This window comes from Mya arenaria, chromosome 9 (assembly GCF_026914265.1).
Source record: "Mya arenaria isolate MELC-2E11 chromosome 9, ASM2691426v1".
In the NCBI taxonomy this organism is placed as follows: Eukaryota; Metazoa; Mollusca; class Bivalvia; order Myida; family Myidae; genus Mya; species Mya arenaria.
Window position 1 is genome coordinate 55,129,684 of NC_069130.1, and position 22,912 is coordinate 55,152,595.

Sequence of the window (22,912 nt, forward strand, 5' to 3'; positions counted from 1 at the left end):
TATTTCGAACAGGAGCTCCATTTTAAACTGCCTAGTGTTTTATGAGGGTATGAAACATGCTATACAGGGTGGTGACACGTTATATGAGCTTGATATCTGTTTGTACTTGGTCATATGTCTGATGATTATGATCAGCTTACACTACAAATTAACTAAATGCTGTTTACGGTATTTCTGACCTACCCTTAAAGGTTCAACCTTACTCCAATATATACGATTTATCAGAATAAATATAATTCTTAAAATGAAAAAAAATGTCGAATACAATGGTTCTTATGAAGGATACCGTGATTAATTGAAAGAAATGTGCAGAAAACAAGGTATTTCTACCTTATGAGACAATAGTAGATCACAGTCAATCTTTTAGCACACACCAATCACTTTATATTTTGCGTTTTTAGCTATTTTAGACACTCTATTTTCCATAAATGCATCATTTAATAGATAGTTAAAGGTTTACCAATCATAAGTTATGTGTGTTATACATGCGTATGTATTGATACTAAATAATAGTGTGATTTTAAATTTAGTCCCGACCCTAGACTATTTCGTGCGTTTCGGATTATTTTCTTGGCGAACGTTCTCAGTGGAATTTTAGCATATTTCCCTTGTAGTCAGTTTAAAGGATCAGCCATAATAATATTGATGTACATGCTTGAAATCCTTAAATATGTCGAGAACTTCCCGAGCTGTTTAAGATGTCGGCCGATTTCGTTTTATGTGATGGCTCCGAGCTAATGATGTTAGCACATTGTCGAAAGTAGGAGAGGTAGGGTTGTATCGTTAGATTTGGTGTTGTTTTAAGCGATTGGCCACAGAAAAGGCGGAGTGGTCACACGTAAAACGTAATGAAAGCTGCCAACTGTGAAGGAGGCGGATGTGATAAGAGCGTCGACACCGTTGTTGACGGAGGGGGAAATGGGTTATATCTTTGGCGGGAGTGGTAACATCGGTGACAGAAGAGAGAAGAATGAGGTAATAACGGAAACGGGAGGGTAACAAAGACGGCGAATGTAGTATAAATGATGAGTATGGAATTGAAACGAAGACGGGAGGGTTGCAATGACGACTGGATGTGTAGTTACTGCTAAAATGCTTGTTACATCCACGACGGGAGTGTGGAATTAGTTTCGGAGAGGTAACAACGTAGATAGCAGTGATAACAACGTAGGGGTAGTGGATATGATATGGTAATTGAAGTAGTAGTAGTAGTAGTAGTAGTAGTAGTAGTTGTAGTTGTAGTTGTAGTTGTAGTTGTTGTAGTAGTAGTAGTAGTAGTAGTAGTAGTAGTAGTAGTAGTAGTAGTAGTAGTAGTAGTAGTAGTAGTAGTAGTAGTAGTAGTAGTAGTAGAAATAGAAGTAGTAGTAGTAGTAGTAGTAGTAGTAGTAGTAGTAGTAGTAGTAGTAGTAGTAGTAGTAGTAGTAGTATGTCTATAATCCCAATCGCGATTTTGTATCCTTTTCGACTGATGTGATACATATTGCGTTTGGCATGTGGTTTGCCAGTCTGTGTTGCTTCGCCAGGCTTTTACAAAATTATGGCCCTTGACTTAAAAATAACCTAGCGCAAGCAATTTGTTGTTCAAAAGTTTACAGGAACGTTTACAAGCATGTGAAGTTACGCAACTCTTTCAAGTGCATTGCTCTACACAATCAGTCCTTAAATTAAACTGAAGTAAAAATAGCTTTAAGAGTAACAGTCCATTACAAACGCCTTGCGCATTTCCAAAAGTATTTTTGAAACTTTACTGAAGTGTTCAGGAACATGCAATGTCGTGCACCTTGTTTGTTATTTTAATCAGTATCTTCATGGTTATGGCCCTTGACAAAGCCAATAAAATAGCCCATGGGGCATGCCGCGCGTTTTGCAAAAAAGTTACGAGTCAAATGATTATCAGCATGTGAAGATGTATACCTTATCTCTTGCCAAATTGCATTGAAACAGAGTTGTTGGCCTTTAGATTGAACAGGTCTGAATGTTTGTTGTGTGTTTTTCCATAGGTTTTAAAGCTAGAGCAAATAGCGTTAACAATAATGGTGATAAGCATTAAAAGTTTGCACTACTGTTTGATGTTAAGTCTAGATACTTGCAGAGGTATGGGCCTTTACTTTCTCAAAATTGTAATAAAGATGTTTGAAAATTGTGATGTGGATATATTGTTGAAATATTTAATTTACTTATTCTGATGAATGTTCTTTGATTAAAAATGCTTTAGGATATGCAATTTTAAAAATATCCATTTGAAGAACAAGGTCACGTGGTTTTCTGTTTATACAATAGTTCTTCAAACAAAGAGATAAACTGTGTAAGCTTATTTATACTCGCACTCGAGCCTTGCCCATTCGACGAGTGCTCCGATACGATTGTTAGTCATCTTCTGTTTTTTGAGCATAGTGCACAGACGGAATTAGCCTTGGTTAGAGTTACCCTGGTTTTATAAAATGCACCAGTGTATACCAGTGTTTCACGGGCCCCCCTCGTAACGTCCCTCCAGAAAGACGAGTAGTATTTGTTGAGTGGTGCGGCGGAGAATCGAATATGTGACCCCTCGATTGACAGTCAAGTGTGTTACTACAAGACCATGGATCCGCCACTTCACAGGGAAGCAAGTCGAATGGTATTCATTTATATAACTAAAGCATCGCCCGTGAAATCCATTGACTAATTCGCCGTGTTTTCTTGGCCTGGGCCCTTGGATATGTACTACATATATTCTGCCCGTAACTTCACAAGTGTAATTGAGCAATCAGCGTCAGGTTTTCGATTAAGGTATCTCAATGAAACGGGGCCCTTAGTGCTGTTCCGTTATTATAATAAGCGTGTGTAACGACAAGACAACACTTATTTACACAGTATATTTAAAATAATGTACAAACAAAATGGACCAGTATCACAAACATTGTAGTTCTCATTCATTCGTGATGTCAAAACTAACAGTAACTAAAGAAGTACAATGATGATCATATTGAATATGTTTATCAATACAAATTATTTATTAATATTTCACATTATACACTAACAATTTAATAATATAAATAGAATCTGCATTGATGGGTTATTCCAATGCAAAACAAATAGTTGCTGTTACTTATATGTGTACAGTCGAACCCCGTTGGCTCGAACTCGCTTTGCTCGAATTTTTCGTGGACTCTTACGGAATGTTAAGGACCGATTTCTTTATGCTAAATGGAAGCCTTCCCGCTTGGCTTGGATTTACCGGGGCTCGAGGTACTTTCGCCGATCACTGGGAGTTCGAGCCCACGCGGTTCGGTTGTATTTAACGTACTATTGTTCAAATTTGTTTTGTCGGTTGAACAACTGTACACACCAAACAAACAAAGCCATTTTAAGGCATCAGGTCCACAAATTTGGGAATTTTAGATTACTTCTGACGCCATATTTTTATATCGTTTAACGGAAAAGGAAACTGTAAAAGTTTAACCAAACATAATACATGTATAACAAACAAGATTGTTTGGCCTTACAATACTAAAGTATATGCCATTGACATCACATTTCAGTTGAATTTAAGAGCGAAAATACAATCTGTTCTAACGTTTTGTATGAACTACTTTCACCCATTTAGTTTGCATATTTGCTTTCAGTCACGAAATACCAGTGAATTGAAAACAACCCTGTATAGGATCACCAGACCACCAAATTTTAACATTTAGGTTAATGGGACTTCAAAGAAAAGGCTTTTTTGTGGGTCTGATTCTTAAGTATATAATGCCAATGGTAGGTCAGTAATAAGTAAATAATATTTAATTGTTCATCAAAAATATACATCCATCCTGTTAAACACACACATGCATATTAGTCTGATTCATATTATATAATATTTTAACGAAACACATTTTTTAAACAAAATACGAAACATATATGGACAAAGCGCATGAATATACTATTATTACATAGTTTCGTACACAATTCATACAATTATTGACACAGGGTTTACAATTTTGTGTGCATACTATATTATAACAAAATATAGATACACAATTGTATGCAATTACACTTATATAATGTATTTGTCACTTTTTTTCACAGCCTAAAATTTCAGTTATAAATTACAAGCATAAGCCCTTGGAAATATTGCGAAAGCACTGAAGGACCCAGATACTTCAGACAAATACGCGATGCTTTATATCTTGCAAAAACATGAATGTCGAATTGATTCTTTGATACGTATTGAAATATGGACATACCAGTGTTTTCCTTATATAAAACGCCCCACATACATTGTTGCTGTTCCATTGTCGGTGTTTTCATTACTTGATTACTTCTAGACATCGTATGCCTTGTAGCGTAAACGGCCGGAGAAAAGCGCTTTGTGTAATGGTTTTGCATTCTTTAAAAGGAAATTAAATATCAGCTCAATTGTTTTAAAACGTCTGCTGCATAATTCGATTGCAATTTGCTTGAGTGCATTTCAGTGTCTGTCATGTAATGTTTTATAAATATTAATTGTTCAACTGTTCCACTAATCCTCTTGCGTCACATTGATCATCATTAGGCTTGGTTATCATTTATTCACACAAAAATGGCAACGATCATTGTGGTGACTGTATTCATTTTGAAAGAACAAGCCCTTTACAGGAAGGTTACAGACAGAAATAAACACATTCACACATGGACGCAGATGTACACACGCACACGCAGACACGCAGTTGCTCATACGCACATACGTACTTGCTCATACGCACACACGCACTTGTTAATACGCACACACGCACTTGCTCAAACGCACACACGCACTTGCTCATACGCAAACACACATACACACATCCGCACACGCGCACACATGTACACAGTCTTAAACAATAATCTTAGCAAACGGAAATTTTCACATAATGTTCCAACAGCATGCATATCGTATTAAAAACTTTGACGTATTCACGCTAGCTTGATTGTTTAATTCATCATTAAACGAAACGTACGAAAAAGATTTTTGTGATTATTTGTCACAAAATGTTAAAAGTTAATTCAACTTAACTTAAATTGAACAAAATAGTTGTAAAAAATAAAATGAACGAATGCGAAATAGACACACACTAATTATGTTGTTCATACCTCTGTTTACCGAACTGAACACGTGCATTGAAAAGCATGATATATATGAAACACAGTACCAGATATATTTTAATCTTTACTTAAATTATATGATTTCTTGGTTTTAATAATCTAAATATCTATAAGTTTTTAATATTGTAATATTTTTAATTTAAAGTCAAATGAGTTAAACATGAAAATGCATTACCATTTAGAAAAAAGAATAATTTGGCATCAGCCTTTATTGTGCGCCAATAATGCCTTCACATTTAACAATGTGACATTGATAATTACCGAGAAGAAGGAGACAAATAAAAACCCATTTAATACATTGTTGTAACAAGAACTGTCGTATATAGCTATATAGAACTCTTCTCGTTCCATTTTATGGTTTCTGATTTCATTACAGTTGATTCACATATTGCAAGCCAAAAACAATGGCTGTTCTTCCTTATAATTGGAAATTTAACGATCAGGTCAGGATTAAAACTTTACTTTTATTCTGAAAAAATACTGAAGCGATATGAAATAGGGAGGTCTTTTCAGTCCAATTATTCGATAAATGGCTATCTAAATGACCATCTTGGGGAATGAATGCGAACAGTAACACAGATTTATGACCTAAAAGTTCGAATACTGTACCATTAATTTAAAGTAGAAGCGACTTTCATCATGACATTGTCGGGATAAAAAATAATGTCAACGCACATCTCTGGATGTGTAGAAGTTTCAATACTTATAAGGTTAGGCAAAAGTAGGGCCGTCAGTTCATATGCACACTTATACAGGACGAAACCTCTTAACACGCTCATGATACATGTACTATCATATATCTTAATTACAGCTAGTTAAGACCAATGAAATTTCAAGTAGTCAGAACTGCTGGATCACTATAGATGGCATTCATTAACGGTCTCGCGGTATTCCGGGTACACATTTACTTCTTTGGCGAATATCCCATTAACCTGGGGGAAAAGGAATTCCCCTGTGGATTATTTTATCTATTTAAGTCATACTTTGGAATGTGACGGGATCCAGTCATAGTACAGCCATAACAGGCCACGGGCAGATCTTCATAAACTCAACAACAACAACAAAACTATAGTTTTATGAAAGCTGTTTTGTCGTGAAGAGGAATATTAAATTACAAACATTGTGTTGCATTCTATCACCAATATTTAGTTTTATACAGTATGTTAATACATTCAGTAACTTTGATTATACGCTTGAAAAATGAAAGGGTGTAAGATGGGGCAGAATTCAAATTCTAGTAATCGTCACAATAAAATTGTTAAACATTATCAATCTATTTAATAATACGATTAATGCATTTTACTTCGACCGAAACAATTAATGTGTCGAATAAACAGACGGCCAGCATGCGAACAACGGCAAGTAGAATCAGAATGTGAATGTTCTATAAAAAGGATACAAAAGCAGAGATTCAATTAAGGCTTTTCCTTTTTATCATGAAATTCACCAACTGTTTTTTCCACTGGCAAAAATGCCACGCTAAATAGATAATTTGCATTTGCAACAAGGTGGTAAAAACAATTCTAAAATGCATACATCATTTTAAAGCAATCCATTTTAAGATGAAATACAACAATTAAAAAATGTACACTTAAGTTTTATTATGTTTCTTCAGATGATATTAACTTCTGTGATATGGCCTGAACGCGTTTTAATCAAAGCAGACATGGTCTCATGGGAAGGCTGTTGGTATTCAAGGCGCGTTTATTTACATCATTAAACGTGAGATATGTAAAGAGAGGTCATTCCGTGAACCTTACATATATCAATAAATGAAAGTACTCGTGGTCCAGGATGCACTCCCTATATAAAGTACGCCTTTTTCTTGTTGGGATAAGTGTTAAACAGCTATTTTAATTCATCATAAAGAACAACAATGCGCTATTTGTATTATTTTGAAAGCCAATTAAATAAAAGATGTAAATTATTTGTTTTAGTCGAAGGCACTCGATTTGTCTTATTAATTCAATACTAACTATAAACCAACCATTTAAATGTGCAAGCAAACCAAACGAAAACATGTGGACAACTTAACCAAGTTTTATGACTGGTGCACGTTAATGAACCAGGTCGAGAGCTCTAACCGGGGACACAGTCTGTGCACTTTGCTCCAAAACCCTAAAATGACAAACACTCTTATCGAACCACTGATCAAAGGGGTAAGGCCCGAGTGCGAGTTTAAATAAGCTTACACACCACCACCGCCTAATATTATACAGTTGGCCGCAGATGTAGTGATTGCACTGTACTGCAATGAGCTTGTAAAACATTTAATCAAGACGCTATTTATCAATGATAAATATTCGCACAGTTAGCTATATAAACAGACTTTTTAAGTAAAAATGATAGGCGTTATGTACAAAATACAAAGCTGGATAAAACTTTAAACGGGCATATACAAAATATTAAAATATTTTACAAAAAACAGCGTCATCACATAATATGTACCGAATAAACAGTTGTGCGCAGCGGTTCGGGAATTTCAATCGGTAAAAAAGTGAACCTAAAAGTAATGATTCTGAAAACGACTGCGTTTTATTTTGTATAGCTTACTAAATCGGTAAAATGATGAAATATCTAGATGCGGCCAGCATGTTCCAATATGAACATGTTTAAACAATTATATCGTTCGATTCTAGTTAAATTTTTCGTTTCAATTTTGAATAAGATTTAATCTCATACTAATCTCATTACGCGCTTTTTATAAAGACTATTGTGTAAGTTTTTGCCTGCTTGGTTGTCCCTGAGTCTTTAATTGGAGTTAAATTATTAAAACGTTTAAGGACTAAACTTGTGTTATTAAACCTGTATTATTAACCTATTATTCGATGAAGCATATATTTTGATCAAAGTTTAGATCAATGTTTGTTCCACATCTGAGTCGTGTTATAGACGGTCTCATGAAAGTCTTTTTCATTTAGATGATGTAAGATAACTGACATTTAAGTCGATTTTATAATGCAAAGGACACGGATAAGAACATAATGAAATGTGAAAAGGTTGTCGTTGTACCGTCAGTTAACATGCCCTACAAATGAACTGTGTACTCCCTAAGAGGAAACAGACAAAATCACGTTATTGTTTTGCGGGAAGTAATCAAATAAATCTCATTGCATTTTTTCCTGAGAAAACACAAGTGCTTCCCAGATAGATTTAAGATTAATATACTGAACCCGTGATGATATTTGTGCAGTTTATTAGATTGTCCAAATGTTTTTGAAATAATGCTACCGTAAGGATCAATAAAAATGGCGTTTTCTACATGATATGAAATCATTTGGTGAGAAAAAAGTTCGTTCGTGGATATATTCCACAAAAATAAGAATATGAATTCTTGAAATAACTCTTATGATTGACTTACTCAGTGCATGATTCAAAATGTTTCTGAATAACGTTTACCCATTCAATGACACATTTACACATCGGTGCAGACTGCATAGGAGTATTACCTCATATCACGCTACAACTGTCAGAGCTTATTTCTATCCCGCTGTAATTGAGGTGTATGTAAGTTCAATGATACACGCACTCGGGAAAGACCCTTTCGGCGAGTGCTTCGATAAGATTTCTTGTCATTTTAGGTGTTTTGAGCATAGTACTCAGTCATAATGTAGCCCTGGTAAGAGTAACCCAGGTTCTTTAACATACACCAGTGTAAACCACTGACGCACGGGAACCCCCATTTAACGTCCCTTCCGGATATTCAGTTTTGTTGTTCTGCCGCCGAGAATCGATGCTGCGACCTCCGGATTGATAGTCCAGTGTGTGTCCACTAGACCACTGATCCGCCCGAAGTTATATTAGGTTTCCCGTGTTTAAATAAGGTTAAATTTGGTTGTTCTATTATCGCGCCATTACAGATACGTTCAATGGCCGATGACCCCAAGATTTTGGTATCATTCGTAGGTTATTGCTGATAACTATGATCTATGACTATAGATATAAAAATTGCAATTTGTGTTATTGTTCTTTAATGTAATTAACATCGGATGTTAAATGTCTTCTGTTTTAATCGTAATAGGCCAAAAGCTTGTAAGTATATGCAATAGGTATACTAGTTAAGATAAAATGGTTGTCTTATAATGTGTATATTTGTTAATCAATTTTGTTCCCAAAAGAACATTATGTACATATTTATCATATAAATTTGATCATTAGCCATGTATTTTTAATCGAAATGGATTTACAAGTGTAAGCTATACTGTTCACTTAGGTACTCAGTAGAGATCCATAATTCATATATTTATTAAAATATATATAAATAATGTTTAATTTAAAAAACAAAACAACAACAATATATATATATGGATGATCGCTCTTTGATATTGATCAATCGGTTTATAAATCTGCTACGCCATACATGTGTATCTAAGCCATTGTATTACAATAACTTGATAACGGGTCATGTTGACCTATTTCAAATGTGTGTTGAGTTGTATTTGTTTTAAATAAATGTACATCTTCTCCTTCTTCTAATGATATTTCCTTACTCTTTAAACCCGTTGAATGGCACTCAAGGGAAAAAGTTGATAGACAACTGCAAAATAAAGCGACACAATTTAGACACTTTTCAACAAGTTTGGAATTCCCACATCTATAAACTGTATGCATTAGCATTAAACATATTTGATGCCGTCCGTGGTCTCGTCATTTTCATTTTCAAGATAAGAATGTGTCGTCAACCTTTTCTAGTGGAATAAAGTTGTGTATGCAAGTCATCTTTATGTATGTTATTCCTGGTGACAGCATTCAATGGTCGAATAGTTTATGTGGGAGAGTTGTACTTGTTTCTTTAAGTATATACATTAACCCTGGTTTGAGCTACTCTGGTTCTTAAAATTGCACCTGGCTATAGCACTGTCACACAGGACCACTGTTCTGCCCGGGAAACGGCAGTTTTTGTTCGTACTGAGAAACATTATTTATATGAGAAATGTAGTGAAAATGATACCGAGAGCAAATTCACGACACAATCATTTACACTGTGATGATGTTTCTAAAGCGTATTTTTATGCCGTGATATTGTCTACACATTAACAAATAAGTACAGATTTGAAATATTCTGCAGGTCAAAAAGCCTTAACCTAACCGCTGACTATTTAAAATGATTTATTATTGCACATTTAACATATTTTTTGACAAAATTCTTTTCAGCGTATAGAATACAAAAAAAAACGAATTTGATTAAGGGCAATGCAACTATTTCATTTGTCCTACAAGAATATTTTTTGAACATTAGTTTATAGACGCGCATTGCATTACCATTAAAATTCACCTCATGGAATGAGGTTATTAACTGCTTTTTCCAAAATTCGTTTAAATGTCATTTTATTAACGGTTTAGGAAAGGCTTTAACTTTCCGAATACGCTTTTCTTTGTGTAAAACTTTGTGGTTCTAAATACGTTCTCGATTACACTTTGAATATACAGAATACAGAAATAGCAGTAACTGAACGAGATTATTCATTGACGAATTCGTTTAAAGCAATATTTCTGTTACGAATGTTTAACTCATGGTTTACAGGAAAAGCACGTAAAAGAGATCTTTCTGAAGCACGCACTCCACAAGGTGAAAGACTACAAATAGCTGCCATTGACAGAAATTGTAAGTACAATACTGTCAACGTCCCATTAGCAATGTCTTAAGAACTCTTAAACTGGTTTAATGCCAAGTGTATTTTGTCATTAACAGTCGCAAGACGGCTTACTCGACATTTTGTTCATTACGGTATTATATTTCTGTATGTGTATTTGATTACTTGAGATAGTGATGAAAACTTGTTAAATAACTGTTCTAGTTGGAACCATGAGTTTCTGAGCAAGAGCATTATTAACGTTTATACTGCATCATTAAGTGAAAATCATTTACGAAAATCTCTGATAAACTAATGGAAGTCTTAATGGCACGACAAATAGCCTAACAATAAAAGTGACACTCATGCACACATACACATATATAACAAAGTTAACATAAACTTTGAATGATAAACATTTGACTTCTTCCTAAATAATTCATTTATGGAAGATATTGATAACTGATTACAAGATTGTGACCTTATATTTGATAGCTGAAAACGCAAAAATATTAAATGATTGGTGAGTACTAAAATATTTACTGAGATATACTATCGTCTCATAAGATAGATATACCCTTTTTCCTGCCTTTTCTCTCAAATTAAATTCGGTATCTTAAAGAAAAAACATTGTTATTCGACATTAATTCTCCCTTTTTGGTATATTAAATCAATTGTAGTAATTGTGTTCAATCTTATCTGGGAGTAAGAGTGCATATTTAAACTGTCTGTCTAAATGGACAAGGACCAAGGCCTCACAGGAGACATGCATCACAAGACAAAGAGTCTCTGTCATTTGAAATGAAATTGGTCTTTAAACGAAAAAAAGAATATCGGATAATTTATATGTATGAATGATTATTTTGAAAACAATAATATGTAAAAAAGAGAATATTGTAAAAAAACACACCTCTCCTTCAGTATTTTGAATACTTACAATCGGTGCAAGAAGCCATGTAAGTGTTGTGACAATCATCCAGCAAAAGAAGCGTTTCTTAAAATAACTGAAAAAAAAGAGATCTTTTTGGACGAAATACATGAATTCATCGTATTTATTGAGTGTAAACAACGCGCAAGTGCTACATCTTACATTTGTATGAACCTTTTTTACAATCATTATTATTATCATCATTTATTATTTATAACTAAACGTGGATACAGTCATGACGATATCGAGCATAGTATTTCCGGCATCAGACAGGCAATCCAGAGCTGATCGTTGTAATCTGTTACATTTAAATATGAACTGACAGGGCTATTCAATGCCCTTTATGTGTTCAGTTGATCAAATTAAAGATACTCTTACCTGGTTTCAAAACGTTGTCTTTAATATGTTTAAGAACTAAGTCGTCCGGGTTTCTACAAAAGAACAAACTGTCAAGATTTGATTTCAACAATTGAAATGTGTGTACAAATGTGAAGAACTGACCCATTAATGCTTAAATGTTATTCACATCTAGGTTCACCTAAAATACAAAAAAAGTGGAACTGTTTGGACAAAACGCGTTAAATTTGCAGACGCACATGCTTTTTTAGGACAGCCAACTCACATTTCTTTGAAATAAACAGCGACAAGCTTCCTTTAAATCATAACGTCAGCATTACTTCATACTATATTTAGTGTGGAAATACGCACTTTTATCGGCTTAAAATGTAGGTAAAATGCTCTATTTTCAGAAATGTATTGTTGGCATCGTCTGCATATGCTCGCATATATCATCATGGAAATGTCAAGGAAATTGTAATGATAGCGTGTAACCTCCTACAAAGGATTGGATGTTATGAAGGCAGCAATGATCTCAATTGTTGGTCGATTGCTAGTTAATAAAACAGAGATTGTAGTGGTTAGTATGAAGAAAATTGCATGCATACCGTTTCTTGGCACTAATGAGACACATTTTATTTAGTCAGCAGTCGTTGTCAAACTGGCCATACAGTAGTTTAAGACAATACCGAGAACAGTGAAATTCACTGAAGATGTATTTGAAATATTAAACCACGAAAAAGAAATCATAGTTTCTATTGTGTCTATACATCTGTTGTTTATTAAGCTACCCAAAAACAACATGTTTGTAAACAATAAAGAGAACTTGTCGTTTTTAAGTTAAACCACACGGAACTGTCTGTTATAACGACATTGAGACCATATGGCCACATGAATAAATAATATTAAAGACACGAACAAATAATATCAAATGTCCTAACCACAATCAATGTTCGTCAGCAATAAAGCCTATACAGTAAATGTCTTGGTTTTCAAGCCAAACAACAAATCCAACCTGTTTTTGAACAACACCATGTGGCTGTAGCGCATATTTTGTTCTTGATTACTTATACTCATGATAATGAGTTTTTTTTTAAATAGTGCATCCAAAAATGGTATGACTGAGCAAAGTTCAGGCATTTGCAGAAATAAGAAATTCATTGAAAGGTAAATAGAATGTCATATGACGCAAACCGTATTTACAATGAACCGTTCAAATGTGTCTGTGTGTTTATCTAATATTCATATTCGGTCAAAGTGTTATATGTAGATAAAGCTGCAAATTGTGCACTCCTTTTTCGAATCAAAATCTTCGTAAGCCGCGTCAGCAGCACGCAAATAACGTATCATTCAGGAGCCTCTACAACTAAAATGACCTGATTAGATAAATGTCAAATGAACGAGGATTGAAGCGTACTGACACCATATATTTAAGGAACAATATAAACGGATGAATTCCATGCCATTAAGGGAAATCCTAGGGCAATACAGAATACAAATATTGGTTCGCATACTCAACGGGGACCACGAGGTCTTCAGCTGTTGAACTCATAATAAGACATCCAACTGTAAAATGACAGTGACGTCATTGTTTGCACTTAATATTTTACTGCAAACTTTCACTTTAGTGCTTATATTATTTTTTGGGCATTAAAGAGAAATAAAGAGAGCGGAATAGTGATTTCATGTGTATGTACCAAAAACATTTCGACTTGGAAATAACGTGTCTTATTTTGACAGGAGAGGACAAGACAAAATAAATACAAAAATGTGTTATTTACATGAGTTACAGTACTTATAAGATGACTTTCTATTTCAAGAAGCTGTTTTTTAAAGAATACTTCATTGCCAAAGTCTGTATACGGTCGACAAATTTCTACAATACTGCTTTGAGATACACAAATAATGTAGAGGTTATGGTTATGGTATCGTGTTGATTTCATTCTTAAAAAGGGTCATACAGTCTCATATTATTGCATATCAGAATACAAATCTGGGTTTGCATCCTTTGAAAGCTTTTGGTGTCAAATGAATAAATCAACATGAACAGTGTTACTCTTTATTTAGTATACAGTGAAAGTAAGTGATCCACACAGACGTATCATCACCGAAAGGAAGGAATCTATTCTTGTATAACACGTATTTAAGTGTCGAATTTGTTGATGTTTTGATGTAATATTCATTTTTGAAATTAAATGTTTTCAATGAAACAAAGTTGGAATGAACGCAATGGCTTTATCCCACTTCTACACTCTGGTCGATAACCATGTTGCCGTTAAGTATGAGCTATCGCACTGGCTTTTACCACAAAACTACACTCTGGTCGATAACCAAGTTGCCCCTTAGGTATAATTTATTGCACTGGTTTTATCCCACTTCTACACTCTGGTCGATCACCATTTTGCCCCTTAGGTATGAGTTATCGCACTGGTTTTATCACACTTCTACACTCTGGTCGATAACCATGTTGCCCCTTAGGTATGAGTTATCGCACTTGTTTTATCACAAAACTACACTCTGGTCGATAACCATGTTGCCCTTAAGTATGAGCTATCGCACTGGCTTTTATCACACTTCTACACTCTGGTTGATAACCATGTTGCCCCTTAGGAATGAGTTATCGCACTGGCTTTTATCACACAACTACATTCTTGTCGATTATCATGTTGCCCCTTAGGTATGTTTTATCGCACTTGCTTTCATCACACTTCTACACTCTGGTCGATAACCATGATGCCCCTTAGGTATGAGTTATCACACTGGCTTTTATCACACAACTACACTCTGGCCGATAACCATGTTGCCCCTCATATAAAAGTTATCTTACTGGCTTTTATCACACCTTTACACTCTGGTCGATAACCATGTTGCCCCTAGGTATCTCTTATTGCACTGGCTTTTATCACACTTGTACACTCTGGGTCGATAACCATGTTGCCCCTTAGGTATGAGTTATCGCACTGGCTTTTATCACACTTATACACTCTGGTCGATAACCATGTTGCCTATAAAATATGGGTTGTCGCACTGGCTTTTATCGAACTACTACACTCTGGTCGTTAACCATGTCGCCCTTATTATCTTAGTTATGTGTTATTGCACTGGCTTTTATCAAACCACGAGACTCTGGTCGATAACCATGTTGCCTATAAAATATGGGTTGTCGCACTGGCTTTTATCGAACTACAACACTCTGGTCGATAACCATGTTGCCCATTGTTATCTTAGGTATGAGTAATTGCACTGGCTTTTATCAAACTACGAGACTCTGGCCGATAACAATTTTGCCTATAATATATAGGATGTCGTGGTGGCTTATCTCATACTTCTACACTCTGGTCGATAACCATTTTGCCTCTTAGGTATGAGTTATCGCACTGGCTTTTATCACACAACTACACTTTGGTCGATAACCATGTTGCCACTTAGCTATAATATATCGCACTGACTTTTCTCACACTCTTACACTCTGGTCGATAACCATGATGCCCCTTAGGTATGAGTTATCGCACTGACTTTTATAGAACTACGAGACTCTGTCGATAACCGTGGAGCCTATAAAATATAGGTTGTCGTGCTGGCTTTTATAAACTACCTTCGAACTGGTCGATAACAATGTTGTCTGCAAGGTATAAGTTTTTGTATTCGACTTCAATGAACTACACTTTGGACGAAAAACCATATTGCTATTTAGGGTCGAATTGGCTTTTATCAAATAAATATACTGTGACAGAACGCATTGATGCTTTTGAAGGTATGAGTCTTCGCAATGGCTTAATAAAGTGTCAAAGCTAGTCCATTCGTATATTGTTGATTGCCTGTTATGTTTAACCCGTTTTTTTAAAGTGTTACTGCTTGGGTTTTAACCATTTTTGCGTGATTACGGAGATGATTAGCTTAAGGTAATACATCGTTCATTAATACGAAGACATACAACTTGTTAAGTCACATTTTTAAGTTGCAAAATGTTAAAAATAAAGTTATCACCGAGAGCATTAATAATAAAATATTATATGTTACAAGATAAACAAATTTATCCAATTTCTACATAGTCATACTTAATGTGTGTACTTACTAACTCCTTCAAATGTATCATGTCGCGGTTTCAAAGTCACTAAACCGCGGGATCTGCTTTTTCACATAATAAACCGGAACTCGTTGTAATATACTCGTTCACATTTATTCCATACAATCAAACAGTCAATCAGTCAGCATAACAGTACGTAATGGAACTCATCTTAACGCTATTGTACGTATAGGAACGTAAATGAACGCTAAGGAACGTATGAACGTATGAACGGTTATTAAACATTGGTACGTATTCCGATATATTTAACTCAAGCCCAAACATTCGTTCATGTCTTTTCACTCGCACCTCACTTACTGACCAAATTTACTTTCGCCCAGAGCCCTCGCAGCTGCCAGCCAATCAAAACACAAAACATTATCATGGTAACCATGCTAAATATATTTTGTATACGTATCTTGCATATCCCAAGCAAATAATCTAAACAATGGGTCTGATTTATTTGTTCTATTATTACTACAATGAATCATACTCGTTAGCGACCTACAAAGCTGATTAATTTAATAAACATATTCCTAGCTGCGGCACATCGCCCATCAATGAACCTTTATTTTGAAGTTCATTCAATAATTTACCTAAAGCAACTAGGAATTAAATGCTCCAAAAACAAAATAGGATCTTAAGGTTATACAATGCGTGATTATAAGACGTACACAAATACATGTTGTATACTTACCAACCAACATACACTACAAGACCAACGGCTTACTTGAAAACTACTTCTACCCATCTATCGTTTTAAACATGAACGTGTTTATGCACTGTTTTCTAGCAGACATAACTTCGTAATAGGTCTCACCTTCACTGTTCCATTCACACGTACCCTACATGAGCGAACCAAACCGTCTCGTCCCTTACTTACCTAGTTTACCAGTCCAAGAGGCCATCATCCACGTGGTAGTGACTCATCACACACAAGAACAAGATCATTTACCTCGATATTTCGTTGTACATCTTGCCATTTTTGCCTCTCAAGAAGATTTGGTACATACTCTTTTTCCTAACGTCGCCATAATACGTCTGCCATATACTGAGTTTGACGCCACCAACGCTTACAATAATTGTCATTCTTGCTAAAGACACCACGTGGTATACACCTATTTTGGCGCAAAAGCAACAGTTGGCTCGGCGATAGTGCTTCTGGATCTCTGCTATCATCACTTACCTTTGTAATCGGTCTGTCATTTACAATCTTTTCTGTCACCGTCATGAGAGTATTTAGTGCTTCGTCATTCAAAAGCTGCTCTTTGACTACCGATTTTAAGGCTCTCTTTACTGACTGAACCAGTCTTTCCCACACTCCACCCATATGACTCGCATATGGAGGAATGAACTGCCATTCTATGTCTTTCTGCACCAATTCATTCATGATACGACTCAGGTTCCATTCGGCAATTTCTGCTCTTAATTCCCTTTCTCCGGAAGTAAGCTTAGTACCATTATCGCTGAAAATCTTTTCTGGTTTTCCCCGTCTACTCATGAAACGTTGCAATGCACATACAAACGAGTCTGTTCCTAAACTATGTACGATTTCAATATGTACTGCTCGTGTCGTCAAGCAGGTAAACAGGCACCCGTATCGTTTCTGTTGGCTACGACCGACCTTGACATACATAGGCCCGAAATAGTCCACACCAACATACGTAAATGGAGGTTTGTCCGGAGTAAGCCTCTCAACTGGCAACGGTGCCATCTGCTGTCGTTGTGTTTTCCTGAAGCGCCGTTTACAATCCATGCATGCACTGACTACATGTTTCACTGTCCTTATTCCGTGAACTATCCAATACGACTGTCGAGTCAACGATAATACATGATGAGCTCCCATGTGATGATTAACCTCGTGATATTTCCGTACTATAAGTTCTGTCACGTGGTGTTTGCTTGGTAAAATGATCGGATGTTTGCTATCCTCGGAAAATTCAGTGTACTGAAATCGCCCGCCAACTCGTAACAGACCCTCATTAAGCACTGGACACAGTTTTACTAGCGAGCTTGATGTTGCTATCTTCTTATTTGAAGTCAGTTTACTAAATTCGTCACCATAGGCACTTTCCTGCACCTTCATTAGTATCAACTTCCTAGCAGTTTTAATTTCTTTCAGTGACAAACAACCACCTGTAAATATCTCCTTTGTTTCATGTTTCAAGTATCTGTGTATCATAAATGTCTTCAACCTAAGCAGCCAAGCAACAGCTCGTTGCAGTTTATACCAATCTGAATATCTGTTAAGGATATCAGATACCACGTTCTGGCATTGAGACTGGACCATACTAGTCACTACAGCTGGTTTCATTTCAACATCTTCGTACTCCGTCGTGATTCCATCAGGTTCATGTGGCCAATCATCTTTCCCCATGTTCAGAAATTTTGGTCCGTTCAACCATATAAAAAGTTTCCCTCCTTCCTCGGGGTGTACACCCCTGGAAGCTAAGTCAGCTGGATTCATGTTTGTGGGCACGTACCTCCAATCATTTGGGGAAGTCAGTTCATGAATAAGAGCTAACCTGTTAGCTACATACGTCTTAAAACGCCGTGAAGTATTTCGAACATACCCTAGAACAATCATTGAGTCGGTGCAAAAATAGTAGTTGTCGATCTTTGTGTCCAGTTCTTTAATCAGCATCTGAAACAATTTTACCGATACTACTGCAGCTGTTAATTCAAGTCTCGGTATGGTTACGGTCTTGATGGGCGCTAACCTAGATTTCCCCATCACAAATGAACATTTGCCGTTTCTCTATCTCTCCCTTTACTGACCCCATCACCAGCTAAATCTTGCCCATACATAGTATTTGCATTGGTAGCCCGCTTCTCAACAAACTTCATCAAATCATTAAAGTTTGGTTCTCGGCCTTCGTCAATAATTGAACTAGCCTTATCAACCCATTTTGTTTTAATGTGCATAGGTAGGCGTTTTACTATTTTCCTCAAATTTTCAGAGTTATTAAACATTGAAGTTTGCAATGTGTATCATATCATTAGTGTAATGTCAATATGGTGATACTAAAAATGCTATCCATGCAGAAATAATATAATGATTAATCAATATAAATTAAACATATATATAATCTTGATAATATATTAAATGCTCTAACACATCTTTACATTTTAAACGTGGGTGGCTAACATTGAATAACCTCACCTACGAATCAGACATATTCGATGAGAGTATATTAAAATACAGCGTAGGAATACATTACGTCAGTGAGACCCTGTACTTGCCTTGGAAATCTGGAAGATCGTTGCACCGCTATGAACAAGTGCCCTTGTCCAAAAACTGTGTTCAGAAAGAGTTTCAAACTTAAAGCTCAGCTGTTTTTAAATTTAAGGTCTGACGGAATCGGGGAAAGAATTGCATATAATTGAATTAGCTATATTTAAATTTTGATTGCAGGGCATTGCTTCTAATAGAAGTTCTATTATACATCTATCAACTTAAATTTAAGAAGAGCTTTTTTTTATAATCCATTAAAATTTCCTGCGATTTAAAAATAATGGCCTTTGAAAATATGAGATTGTCGTTAAATGCTCAGTAATGAATCAACGCCCCCTTAAAGCGTCGCATTGTCGTTCTAAGAAACAAACAGTTAATGGTGACGCCATTGACTAAATGACACTCAAGAATCGTGGAACTTGGCGAGTGTCTTTATGAAAAATCGTCTACCGTTTATTTCGAAAACGAGCTCCTTTTTAAACTGCCTAGTGTTTTATGAGGGTATAAAACATGCTATACAGGGGTTTTGACACGTTATATGAGCCTGTTAACTGTTTGTTCTTGATCATATGTCCGATGATGATGTATACTAAAGCTTAACGGAATGCTGTTTACGGTATTTCTGACCTACCCTTAAATTACCCTGGACTCTTTTTTGATCGTGTGGGATTTCTTTCTTAGTGAAATTTTTAGCATATTTTCCTAATAGTCAGTTTAAAGTAGCAACCATAATTATATTGATGTACGTGCTTGATATACCAAAATATGTCGCGAACTCCCGATGATTACAGCAGGTCGTCCGTAGAAAGTGGGAAAACGTGATGTAAAAAATAATAATAATAAAGACGATGCATTATCGTGTTAAACGCATTTGACTTTAAACAATTAAAGCCACAAAACGCATAATTATGATAAAATATAAGCGATATTTTGGCGCTTTTTAACTGGGAAATTTGTGGCCACGTAGCCATTAACTAAAACACAATTTACAAAGAATATTTATTGTACCTAAATCATTTGAGTCTTTTGGGGTTTTTTTATAACTAAAATGAAATGAGTTAAACATGATAAGGCATTAAAATGAAAAATTATCCTTTTGCATTACCCTATATTGTTCATCCTAAATGTTTCACAAAGTAGTGTGGTGGTATGTAAGCTTATTTATACTCGCACTCGAGCCTTGCCCATTCGACGAGTGCTCCGATACGATTGTTAGTCATTTTCTGTTTTTGAGCATAGTGCACAGACGGAATGTAGCCTTGGTTAAAGCTACCCTGGTTCTTTAACATGCACCAGTGTATACCACTGTTACACGGGACCCCAATTTAACGTCCCTCCAGGAATACGAGTAGTATTTGTTTAAAGGCGCGGCGGGGAGTCGAACCTGCGACCCCTGGATTGACAGGCAATTGTGTTACTACTAGACCACGGATCATCCACTTCACAGGGAAGGAAGGCGAATGGTATTACTATATATACAACTAAAGTTTCGCCCAAGAAACCCATTGACTCATTCGCCTTGATTTCTTGGCCTGGGTCCTGGGATATTTATATTATACAGTCTGCCTAAACTTCACGGATGTACCTGAGCAATTAGCGTAGAGTTATCGATTAAGATATCTCACTAAAACGGTACCCATAGGCTTATTCCGTTATTAAATGTTTGGGTAACGACAAGACAACACTTAATTACACAGTATATTTAAAATAATGTACAAACAGAATGGACCAGTATCATAATAATTCTCATTCATTCGTGATGTCAAAACTAACAGTAACTAAAGAAGTACAATGATCATATTGAATATGTTTATCAATACAAATTATTTATTAGCATTTTACATAATACAATAACGATTTAATAACATAAATATTATCTGCATTAATCGGTCAATCCAAGGCAAAACATACAGTTGCTGTTTCTAATATGTGTACAGTCGAACCCCGTTGGCTCGAAATCGCTTGGCTCGAATTCCTCGTTTTATCGAACTGAATGTAAAGGACCAATTCCTTTATACTAAATGTAAGCCTTCCCGTTTGGATTAAATTTTCCGGGAGTTCGAGCCAACGCAATTCGGCTGTATATTAAACGTACCATCGTACAAATTTGTTTTTTTTCGGTTTAACAAATGTACACACCAAACAAAGAAATCCACTTTAAGGCAATAGGTCCACATATTTGCGAATTTTGAATTAATGCTGACGCCTTATTTTTTTATATCATTTTATGGAAAAGGAAACTGTATTAATTTAACCAAACATAATACATGTATAACACACAAGATTGTTTGGCCTTACAATACTAGTATATGCCATTGACATCATATTGCAGTTGAATTTAAGATTGAAAACACGATCTGTTCTAACGTTTTGTATGATATACTTTCAAACATTTAGTTTGCATATTTGCTTTCACGTGATAAGGAACTGATAAGCTTTGCATGCGGCATCATAGGCTAACTCGTAGCTTGTATGAATGGCAATAACTGTATAGGGTATTATAATCAGACACGTGAGAAAATCCGTACCAGCTAGAGCTATTATGAATATAGTAGACGTCAACTTCTGTGTGTTGCGAGTAAACACATACAACACCAAACCGTTGCCAAGCGTCCCTACGATGCTAAACAAACAGACAATGCACACGATGGATATTGTTTCTACTGAGCTGCTCTGCTGGATATCTAGGTTGTGCGTTTTTGGCGTAGTGGTACTGATTAGTTGTGTCACATTGCGGTCAGTAGCGTTCCAAAGTTCGGTGACTTCTTCGACGTACTGTGATACGTTTGCCATCATTAATTCTTTCCTCTGGGGAGCGTCTTTGGAATAGAAGACGTGGTAGAGATCACCACGCGAATGTTCTGAAATTATAGAAATTAGCATTAATTTGTGAAATGTCTAGGCTTTAATTTTATTGGCAACATGCGTTTTCTCTTGTGTATTGCTAGTTAAATGATTATGGAAATTAACACGTCTTGCCTAATTAATTGTTTGAAGTACAATACACTTGTAATACAGTTGGCTTATTTCCAAGTCTTAGTACACCAAGGAGCGAAACATATATTTCGAATAGATACATTTATTGCACAAATACAAACACTTCGTAAAAGTAGATTATTCAATAACAAATAAAACATGTTGGAAGATTAATTTGAAATCTCTAAAACAGTATGAGTTTAGAATTACCTCAAGCATAATAATACACTTACAACATTGACTAAGTAACTAATTTCAATGACCAGTAAGAACTAGTTTATTTTTTTATTAATTTCTTTCATCTCAATTGTGACGAAAGCTGTCAACCTATAGAATCAATCTTGAGTAAGTTAGAAACAAGTGTCGGTGTCAATTTTCAAAAAACGTGAAAAGTACCTTCTTTGGGCATTCAACTAAAAACTCCTTAGGTGAGAGGCGAATACCTCTATCACTAGACATGTCTCCAACACTAAGATTTTTTTTCTTTTATAATTCCCTAGTTTTACATATGGTGAGGTAAGTGTGACATTTTTCCACATGTACGTATGCAAATTGTTGCTGATTTCTATTATAGATAAGTGTTCCTTACGGAGAAAACATGGCTTTTACTTTTGATATACATAAATAGAGGGAGGGTACACGGAAAGGAGTTTGAGGCAGTTTTAGTGAATGTATTTAGGCTGATTTCGAAGATGGCGGGGGAGATGTAGGTG

The 22,912-nt window shown here is 35.6% G+C and overlaps 1 protein-coding gene across 1 annotated transcript; it reads right to left on the minus strand.

Moving 5' to 3' along the window:
- Positions 1-17,009: 17,009 nt before the first annotated feature.
- Positions 17,010-18,455, minus strand: LOC128246194 (uncharacterized). Its single transcript, XM_052964382.1, has one exon. The coding sequence runs from the start codon at positions 18,453-18,455 to the stop codon at positions 17,010-17,012; it is 1,446 nt and encodes a 481-aa protein (XP_052820342.1).
- Positions 18,456-22,912: the final 4,457 nt, after the last annotated feature.

Bases quoted from the DNA above. Each gene is read 5' to 3' on its own strand.
- LOC128246194 (XM_052964382.1), bottom strand. From the start codon at position 18,455: ATGAATCCAGCTGACTTAGCTTCCAGGGGTGTACACCCCGAGGAAGGA.